This window comes from Morone saxatilis, unplaced genomic scaffold (genome assembly GCF_004916995.1).
Source record: "Morone saxatilis isolate NCDOM2014 unplaced genomic scaffold, NCSU_SB_2.0 Contig2, whole genome shotgun sequence".
NCBI classification, from domain to species: Eukaryota; Metazoa; Chordata; class Actinopteri; family Moronidae; genus Morone; species Morone saxatilis.
Window position 1 is genome coordinate 20,314,367 of NW_023339762.1, and position 11,059 is coordinate 20,325,425.

At 39.8% G+C, this 11,059-nt stretch overlaps 1 protein-coding gene across 3 annotated transcripts in view; it reads right to left on the reverse strand.

The window, feature by feature from the left end:
- furinb (furin (paired basic amino acid cleaving enzyme) b) overlaps positions 1 to 11,059 on the reverse strand; it is an 82,366-nt gene that overhangs the window by 33,755 nt on the left and 37,552 nt on the right. For all 3 annotated transcript variants that reach the window (XM_035664460.1, XM_035664461.1, XM_035664462.1), the window contains 3 exons: positions 6,123 to 6,218; positions 3,522 to 3,650; positions 3,304 to 3,380 (listed from right to left, as the gene is read on the reverse strand). In XM_035664460.1, the coding sequence (XP_035520353.1) occupies positions 3,304 to 3,380; positions 3,522 to 3,650; positions 6,123 to 6,218 (302 nt within the window). The remainder of the gene's footprint in view (positions 1 to 3,303; positions 3,381 to 3,521; positions 3,651 to 6,122; positions 6,219 to 11,059) is intronic.

The following is an 11,059-nucleotide window of genomic DNA, read 5'->3' on the forward strand; positions in this document are numbered from 1 at the left end:
AGAATAAAGTCATAATAATACGAGAATAATGTCGTAACTCTATCAGAACTGTCAACGACGAAATGATAAATACGTAATATCGTAATTTAAAAAAAAAATAAATAAAAAATTCTTAGTCTGGCCCTAATACTCTGTCGTAGTGAATTTCTTTTATGTACTTCACCAGAAAAAAAAAAACATTTTAAGAGTGAAAACTGTTTGTTTTTGTTGTGAACAGTGATATCAGTTAGAGTTAGTTAGGTCACAGCTATGTAATATTAAATCATCGACCTTTGCTCACTACATCTCAGCCTTTCTTCCCATCAAGCATGCATAAACTCCAAGTTATGAATCTTCTTTTTTAAAATACAAAAATGTTTACCTTGATTATTATTACTTGCTTATATTATTTGTTAATCCATACACATATTTACTAATATCAATGATCATTGCCATTCATTTTCCACAAAAAGGTTTTTAGTAAAACCTTTCAAAAACATTAAATTTCGTTGTATAAAAAAGTACCCGACAAGAAGTCACTATAACTGCTGGGCTTCCCCCAGCCATCTATTGCAGGAGATGCCTGCCCGACCTTGACTAATGTCATATGAAATTAAGAGTTTAATGAAGTTAAACTTAGGATGTGTGTCTTCTGCAGCGACTGGTGGAGGTGCATATACCATTTTTCCCACCCAGTGTATTTCTGCTGAAGAAGCACTTTCATGGTCAGAGAAACAAATAGCCGTGCACCACCAAGGACAAAGCAATTTGATAGGACTAGAGACGCGTGCAAAAAACTTCTCTTGGTCTTTCTCAATACCATCATCCAGATCAGCCACAACATCTCTGCCTTTATCGTCCTAGGCTTTAATGTTACTTTAGCATACAGGTGCTGATGGGTTGGTTTGGACTGAAGGACACACACAGCTGTGTAGCATGCCAATCATTTTCTAATAAAGGCTGTCACTACACAGTTTTTCGGTGAAGGCATGTGCATCTCAATTAATGGACCGCTGTGAAAAGTTCCCCACAGGAGCAACCAGCTCTCCATAGGGAATTTAGAGGGAGTGTGTGTGTGGCTAAATAAATTTGAAGAAGAGGAGGCAGTGAATTGTTGGGTTATGTACACGTGCTTCGAGAAAGTCTTTTCTCTATTCGTCTGTATTGATTTTGGAGATTAACTAAGGCTACTGAAAGAAATCACTACAGCACCACCATAAATTGGGTTGTCCATATTAAGGATTCTATATAAGCAATAATTAAAAGGGAAATAAATTAATTATAATCCCTTTTTTTTTAATATATATTCAAAGAGTTTCAAATATTGATATGTACGGAAAAATAACTATTATTAGCACAATTAATATCCTGATGATACTGACTGTACTGCACAGGTCCTTTTGAGGTTCACTCTTTAAGGTTTTTAGAAATGTATATTGTTCTGCACTAATGATAGGTTGTGGACAGGAGATGAAATCAATCTTGCCCTCGCCCTGCACTCTACATCCAAATCACACTGACATGAAGGAGGAAAGGTGGAGGAAAGAAGAGAAAGAAAAAAAGACAAACACTGTTATGATGAAGCACAAATGGATTACCTGCTTGGCCAGACTTCAGCAAGCCTTCAACTTAGCCTGCACCCACTTCAACACATATCTGCCAGAGCTGCCAACTCAATAGGACAGAGCATCTCGATGGAAAAATCCAGAGATGAGAATTCAAAAATCAGCCTTGCGTGTCATCATTACAAATGAACTGGCCTTCGCGGATATGGAAAATGCCCGCCTCCGACTCTCATTTGGTTTTTGTTGTCCCATGAATATATTCATATAATCTCATTGTGACAGGGTTGTGAGCATAAGTCACTGTCGGCCAGTATTACTCTACTCTGTTGTGATTTACATAAGTTATTGGATATAATTTGTCCACAGGTCACTCTAAACACCACAGCTTCACACTGTAGGCACACAGACACACCCTTTTACTTTTGATTCTATGCCTATAAATTGATTCAGTCGAAGATAATTGCTTTGGCAATTCCACTGACATGTGTAGAAGTGTGCGTGCAAGTGCAAATCTGTTCCTTTCTGAAGTAAAAGCACGGTGCATGCACGAAGCTGAAGTGAACCAGAGGCAGGGAGTAATCCCCTCCAGTAGTGCTTTGTTCCATCAGCAGGACAGAGTGGGATCTACTTTACACTGACAGAAAGGACTGGGGTCGCTCTGCATGGCTGCTCCAGCTGTCGGCAAGGACAAGAAACAAGGCCTCTGCTCAAAAAACCTGCTGATGCTACTCTCTTTCAAATGCTGTAGATGAATACATCACATTTCCAATGAGGACAGAAAACCAAACACAACCTGTAACAATGGGAAAGTTCAAATCAGAACGTGTGCAGAAAAGATTCCATTCTCATACAAAAGATTCTACAATCTCATGAAAACTTACTTAGCTTCTTTCTCTGACTAACTATAAGTGAATGCTGCACTTTGAAAACAGAAATAAAGAACAAAAACAAACCACAAACAGCTATAAAAAAAAGACACAGTGGCAGTCGTCCCAGAAAAGAGAGAGATTTGAGACAAATCCTGCTGTGCATTTCAGAGGCGGGATGTAGCTTCTCATCTGCTCCAGGGGGGATTGGACTGAGGAAGAGGACCATGGTGTTTGGAAAAACAGGGAATGGGGAGGGGATGAAGGTTTCGGATTCGCCCTCGCTGGAGCTTTAGTGTTCCATCATTAAATTGGGGTGACCGTGTTTTAATGCGATCACCAAAGACTCGAAGGGAAGAGCAAGAATCACTGAGGGCAAGTAAACAACTATTATGTTAGCGACAAATAAGCGCCAGAGTGGCTATGGGGCTGTATGGGCTGGACCTTGAAATGCCGCTACAGCAGCTTGGCTTGGGTATTGAAGCAAGAAAAAACATAAAGGAACAGTCTTTCAAGACTTTGTAGAATGAGTGCACCAGTGCTTTCAAACTTTATATAATTGGTCTCTAAATGTAAATGCTCCAGCCAAAAGCACTGGACCAAAAGCCGTATAGACTTAGTGCTCTTTCACCAGTGTCATTCCCTGTCAACTAACATTTGTAAGCAGCTAGTGCCGAGTCAAACACATCGAGGGTTGGACAAGTGCTGTTTTGTAAAAAAAAGAAAAACAAAAGAAACACAGTCCAATTTTTTTCCACAGCTTATGAATGCCCACTCTCATAATGAAATTAGTCATGTCTGCTCCTGTTTGCCAAATTTCCATTAAGTTTGAAAGCTAATTTTGAAGCAATTAAGATCACGGTGTTGCCAGATTGCTGCTTTTGCCAAATTACCTGTTCTCATTCCGCTGCGTGTATCTCGGTTGGGGGTCGGCATCTCCGTCATTAACATCATAGCTGGCCTCAGGGTCCTATAGGGGGCATGAAAAAGGTCAGGACACCAATCATGTCATTATAAGTCGTTCTTTTTTCATTTAATTTTGTTGGAATTATTCTGTAAATAGCAACTGTAAATGCTGTTTACAAATAAGGAGGCTACTTTTTTGACTTACATAATTGCTGATGAGGTCAGGATGGTCTTTCTCAATGCCGTCGTCTAGGATAGTCACCACTACACCTTTTCCTGTGTAGCCTTGAGCCCAGGCTATTTTGGTATTCAGGTCTTGATGTGTTGGGGTGGACTGGAAGAGACACAAGGCATTTGTTCAGCTGTCAATCTGCTGTAACTGATCTGCTTCCCTGACAAACAAACAGAAAAGGGTCTATCAGTGTGAGCACAGCTTAAATCATCTGCAAAGACCTTTCAGTCGCTGCAGAAAAAAAATAAATTCTCAATAGAAAAATAAACAAGATATAAAAAGGAAGATCAGAGGTAGTTCATGAACACTTAAAATCCAATTTTAATGCATCACCCGGACATGTCTGCCTCCTCAGGCTGAGCTGCCCAGCGTGAGCATCCAACTGTAGTTACACTGTCAGAAAGAAGACACACAACCTGTTGCAGGTCAGAATCTTTGATGAGAGCATTTGCCTCTCTCGCAGAAGAAATAGTTTGTCTGCAAGCGTTGAGAAGAAGGGGAGGGAGGCAAATAGGGGATACAGGGTGGTAAAGTGTGATTTGGATGAAGAACGGAAAATCGGTACTGTGAGAAGTATGAAGAGAAGTGAGTGCTGGAGGTGAAAGAGATGGTTCCAGATAAACACATAAGGCAGGTGGAGGAATGGAAAAACATCACAGACAACCTTCTCTGCCATCGTCTCTGTTTCCTGCTTATTTTTCTCCAGGCGGCACAACTCCTGCATGGGCACCTCTGTGAGGAAGCCTGAATGCTCAGGTAAGTAGCTTAAATTCCCAGATGTAAACTTTGAACTGGCACCACTGAATACGTACTTTTGCAAACTGATGTACCCAAATAAACCAATACAAAAGCCCTCTAAATACAACTAATTTGTTATACTGCCACGACAAAACTTCAGCACTGGTGGCATATACCTTAAGCTAAATCATCTTTGTTCGGGTTTCAAGCCAGAGCTGTGTAGAATAGAAAAAAAGGGTGTTGAAGTGCTGAAGACGATTAAAGGTTTAATGCTGAATGGCAGAGGTGGTTTCACAACTTCTATTCACTGGTGATTTATGTCTGGGATAGTCAATGTTGTCATTAATCCGTTGCAGTGACAGAGGTGTTGTGCGTATAAAAAAAGAAAAAAAGGCAAGATTAAGGCAAATTGGAGCATCTCTGAGAAAAGCTGTGAATAACGGAACAGACATGGAGCCAGGACCATTTTCTATCAATGTTTCACAGGTGATGCAGCTTAGTAGTCGATATGTCCTGACATTTCATTTTAAATTCATCTCAGCATCCTGGGATGCATTGCATTTTCGCTGAGGAAACCTTGTGGTGAAGCTGGGGTAACTAAGCCCTTCAGCAATTGAATTTATGCTTACCTGACTGACCATGAGGGAATTAATAACTTCTGCCACTGCCGTAATGAATACTTCTTTGAAGGACAAGTGTTTTGGATATAGCGGCATCTAGCAGTGAAGTTGCAGACTACAACCAAATAAATACTGCTCGCCTTCCAAGCATGTAGGAGAAACTACAGTGACCACAAGACTTGCATTAAACGCTTAAGGGCCTATTTTGAGTCCAGTGTTTGGTTTGTCCATTCTGGGCCACTGTAGAAACTAGGGCTGTCCCCTGATATTCGAGTAAACTGTAAGTTGGTGACAAGAGTCTTAGTCGACATTACAGATTATCCATCGTATCGGTGAGTCTGCAAGAATTTGTTCTTGTGAAGTTGGAAGTTATTTGTTCCGTGTTCTGAACGAGACTTGTGTGATGTTATACTGTGTTGAAATAAATGAACCAAGTGTTCAGTTTCCTTGTTGGTTGTTCCGAAAACATTCAGATTCATTATCACTTATTCCGTTATCATTTAACATAAAGCTGTTAAAATATATATATTTAAGAAATTAAATTAATAGCATAAACTTTAATAACGACTAGTCGACGAGGAAAATCTATAATCGGAGACGGCCCTAGTAGAAACATGGTTATTCAACATGACAGACTCAGTGGAAAAGGACCCTATAATAATAAAAATGTCTCATTGTTGAAAACCCGAGGATCCTTATTTTTCTGGTGATTATACACTAATAAAACCTACCTAAGAATATTATATTCCATTTCTGCCAATAAATCATCCTAAGTGCTACACACTGGACCTCACAAGCTTCCACAGAGCTGAAAATACAAAAAAAAAAACAAACACTAATAATGTGCTGCTCAGAGAGGGCTGACTGAGGAGGCCTTCAGTGTTTGATCAGAAATAATTGCATGGCAAAAACTGAAAAATGTCCAGGACAACACTTATGTTATTCATAAATCTGAATGCAGCCAAGGTCCTTTTGCATAGTTTCAGAAGTGCAGAACACAAAAACACAAAAGATTTTAGATTCCACTGACTGCACTTACTTGAAAATCTTTGTTGGTAATGCTACATAGATTTTATGCAACAATACGCATGCTACTGCACATTACACTATGTATGCCATTTTAGAATTAATACCCATATACTGAATTTTTAATGTATTTGCTATAATAACAAAGAGAATGAGATATAGTCTATAAAGATAAGAGACAATTACACACCAGATACCACTGTTTGGGGAAATCAGGGTCTGTTGGGTCTTCATAGACATCCCTCTTCTTCCTTTTTTTCACCACTTGTTGCTCCGCCCACAGGACCTGGAGTGCACACACACACACACACACACACAGAAAATTCATAATTTACAGATATTCACACATGCCTTTGTGTCATTTTTAATGTTCTAATTTGAGAAAGTGTTGCAATGTCCCACAGACTGTGGACACGGCCCCAGCTGTGTTCAAAAAGTAATAACTAGAAAGGGAGGCAGAGATGTGAAGCGAATCTAATTCATTTCATTCCTGAGATGCAGAAGGAAAGTGGCTACTGTACAGTGTGCCAGAGTAGGGGCCTTTGAAGTCCTGGAGGCTGCTGGGGTATGCACAGGATTGGTAGGGATAGGTGACAGTAATTGCTAATATCACACACAGTAAATGGCATTTTTATAGTTTTGTTTCTGAAGTTGCAAAATAAATAATAATAACAAGACTTCTAAACATGATTGCCAGAATACAGACTATAGCAAATAATTTTACGTCTGTCCACTTGTTAGAATGAAGGATTTGTCTGTTCTTATTTCATGCTTGTTTTGATTTGACAGGTATTTTGCTCTGTGAGCATGATTTCCATTAAATAATTGACAGCACTTAGTATTTTCATTGATGGTTAAATATTTAAACACAGACAACATAAATACTAGATAATAATTTGTGCTATTGTCATGTTACACTGGCTAAACAGCATCTAAGTGTGAAGGTAGCAGTGCCCCTTCTGGATGTGGCAACTGCAGCTTTTTTCTTTAACATCCCTGTCATTAGCAGACCCCTCACCAGTCACCACCAATATGTGGACATTGTCCAGACTGCCAAATATATACATGGATGAAATGACCAGTCCATGCATTCTCACAGATGGAGCAGTATTCCGTTTCATGTCATAGATGCTTTCATGCCTTGCTATAATACAGTGATATTTCCATAAATAGATTAGTTAAAGACACATGTGATCCAAAGAATGAGAAGCGAACATATTAGGAAACCACAGAGAATAGGAGAGTGAATATAGTGCTATTGCTTTAATACACACTACATCTTGTTGTAATTAAACAGAAGGTAACTGAGCTGTTCTTCTTGTAATTGTAAATTTAGGAGAAAACTCACTTGAAAGCTAACTTGGACTGAACTAATGCTGTAGCAGAGGGAATTTGCATAGATGGAGTGAAACTATAGTAGAGGCACTTATCTTCTACAGCAGTTTAAGCAAATGCCGTTATTATTGTCAGTGATAAATGCATCTTTTGCTGAATTTTTGCTGAAGGTGACAAAGCTTTAAAGTGGTTTCACTTTTCTATCAAGAACACTCAAGCGAAGCGTGTATAAATCTGTGAATTTGTTTTACAATGCCCGGCAGACTCTTAGAGTTGTTATTTAAGTATTTTAGTTCTTTTCAGTCCGTGTTTTTCATTTTGCTTGTTGCTGTCTGAGTTGTTCCTAGTAATGAGGCTTCTCTATTTGCTTGATTTCATGATTACATGCTCTTATAAAGCAGGTGGTCTGAATGAAAACATGCTCAGCGCAGCTACTCGAAGACAGTGCAGCTCCTAACCTAGTTGAAAAGTTTGCCTCAGAGAATGAGATCATTAACCTTATTCAAGTGACCCTAGACTAATTAATATTTATCTCATTTCATTACATTTATAACTGCACATGGCTGACCCCATTGCACCTCAACCCACTGCACACCACATTATTAAAAGAGCAAAATTACAACTGATACATGAAACAGATGATGATCTAGATACAGCCACCTACTGTAGGATTTATAGTTTAATTTATACAGCCAATTCATGCAAATGATTAAACAGATGCCATGCAATCTAATGTTTTTAATTGCAAATTGCAGAATATATTGTGTGTATGTGTGAAAAATGCAGAATGCAAGATTTCATCCAGTCTCTTATTGACTGAGAAAAACTGGGTCTAATCGATATCTTCCTGAAGACCAAATCAGTGAAGGAAAACTAATAAGAACACAGAGTTACAGTATAAGCATCATCCTGAGGTCTGGCTGGGACAAGGACAAGGAGTAGCCAAACACAAACACACAAAGAAGCAATCATGAGACAAGAAGGAGGTCTCCACATGGCATTGGTCCATAATCCACTTGAGCCATAAACTATTTGTTCCACCTCTTGCACCGTGTCCTGAGGGCTTTTCCTGTCTGATGACTAAGAAGAAGCCATCCTGGTATTGTTTTTAACACAGAGACACTGGTAGAGAGACAGCCTGTGCTTTGATTTATAGATCTGTGTTCCTGCAGTTTATGGAGAAAGATGATATAAAAGTCTGTTGATGTTCCTTTTCTTGTTATCAACAAACCCCTGAAAAGACCAAAAACCAGTAAGGAATTAATCCCGCTAAGAATCAAAAATCCAATATAGCTTATTCCTCTGTGCCACATGCTGTATCTCCATTGTTGTCCAAAGATCAGTGAGCCACACATTATGATGAACATGGGCACTGTAGTTTATTTTGAAACTTATTCGGCCTCTAAAAATAATTTTAATAAAATGATCTGAGAGGGAAGAATCACTATTTCAGTGCTGTTCACGAATAGTGGACGTATGTGTGACGCGGGGTACTGCTTTAAACATTCGCCAGTGCACCAAATCTGATGCTGAAAATAGCCCCCGACAAATACATGATTTCCATATATCCCTCTTACAGTGGGCTTGGGTTCTGAGTGCAACAGAAAAGTGTGGTAGTCAGAAAGTACTGCGATATGAACTGGTAGATTTGGTATTTTTATGGTATTTCTTAAACAATAACAAAAATATAGAACATCTCCAGCCTTATCATTGAACAGTGAGGCCTCAGTAAGTAGTGAGAGAAAGGGAGGAAGAGAGAGAGAGAGAGAGAGAGAGAGTGATGCAGAGTAAGGTCCCTCTGAAACACGGCATGCAGAAAGCTGCCGTACACTGCGGTTTGTACAAAACCAACAGCAGCCACCCCAAAACAAATCGATTCTTTCCCTTACAGAGAAGGTGTGGGGTGTGGAGAGGAGATGACAAACAACCCTCGCAAGCATAATGGTAAAAGCTTATGCAGCTGCCAATGTCATCTTGCCACTGTGTGATTATTCAAAGGGGATGGTGATAAGCGGCATGTAAGCACCACGGAGCAGAGGAAAGGAGACAATGGGGGTAATGTGAGAGACAGCAGCCAGATTACAGACAGGAAACACTGTAACAAGCTAAAGGCTCAGCACTGACTAATCCAAATCCAACCATTATTTTTTCACTGCTTTTTAAACGTGTTTTCTTTGAACCAGGTGAAGCAGAATCTTTTCTTTCCCATTTTCCAGGGATCACATGGTCTCACACACACACATATGAATATACAAGTGCACGTTATTAAACACATGTAAACCCAAACCTACTCACTTACGCTGTGATGTTTTTTGGCAGTGGTCATGCTTTGCCTGAGGTTTGGTCCGTTTCTGGTTGTGTGGGTGGGTAGGTAACCTAAGGACAAACTGTTGCTCCCTAGTTAGATACCTGATGCCCTGAATAGCTGGGGGTTCAAGCATAGTGTTAACTTGAACTATCGACTGAGATGAACCTGTGAGATGGAATCTCTTGTGTCAAAAACGTCTTCATGTTAGATGTGTCTGTATCTCCCTGGGTCTGCTGCTTGGGCTCCAGTTTTAAATTCAAGATGCTTTCTCTTTCATTTAGTATTGCCAAATTGCATATACTATATAAAGGAAATAGGTCATCTAGTCACACAGTAAACTTCAGAATACTTCTGGTCCTTGCCAGTCACTTATTAGGAGGACATTAACTGTTGATTGAACGTTTCTTTTTAGTCCTGTGGTTTTGCCAACAGTTCATTCTGCATTTTATCCCTCACCGTTGCATACAACTCTAAAACCCTGTATTGCACATCATTAAATCCTCCTAGGTAACAATGACAGAATCCTTGCCTCTGTCACTGCCCATACTAAATCTCATTTGTTATCGGTTTTGGACATCTCAAAGCAAATCTTATAAAAATTTGAGTACCATAGTATTCTGCCAAGACCCAGGCAGACACCTCTGGACCCAAATGCTCTCAGAGCCTTGTTAACATCCATTTAGCCTGACCTCTGACTCCACTGGCCTCAGTTAATGTACCATATCTCACTAATGATGTCTTGGGGCCTCAACGCTTGTCAAACCACATCGGCCCTTCTTCTGAGCCAGCTTGAGTTGGGCTCGGGAAAAAGCTAGAGTAGTCCTTAGGCTCCGCTTGGCAGGCTTACCTTGCTACAGATGGCCCAAGTCTCTTCTCACTTCTTAACTGCCCCCTTTTTAGCACGAGTCAGGTAGGAGTCTTAAGATGCTTTTAAATAGCAGCAATCAACACTGCTGCCTCCAGTGTTTCCAAAGTAAACATGGCAGCAGCGTGTTGCTGAAGCAGGTGGCAGCACTTGTGTGCACAGTTATTTGCTGCTGCTGCCTGGGTTGACATTTATTCAACTAGCTTGCCCATCACTTTGGCTTTGACATCGATGGGGAGAATCTTTAAAATAAAGAAGTGGCTTTTTAGGATGATTTTAACGGGCAAAACAAGTCATGTTGCATTTTTGTTTATGGTGGTCAAACACTATCAACATTATGTATGGTAAATTTATAGGTTCAGTTCATCCTAATCACAAAGGTACATACGCAGATCAATAAGATCAACATTATGGCCACCTGGGTGAGCACTCTGACTGGCCTGTGGTTACGCATTCCCAAACAAACTATGCACTGTGTGTTCTGTTGGGTCTCTGTGTTGGGTCTCCGTAAATGTTAAAAGGAATTCGGTCAAGACCTGCTCTATTTGAAAAGTGTCCTGAGATAACTTCTGTTATGAATTGGCGCTATACAAATAAAATTGAATTGAATTGAATTGAA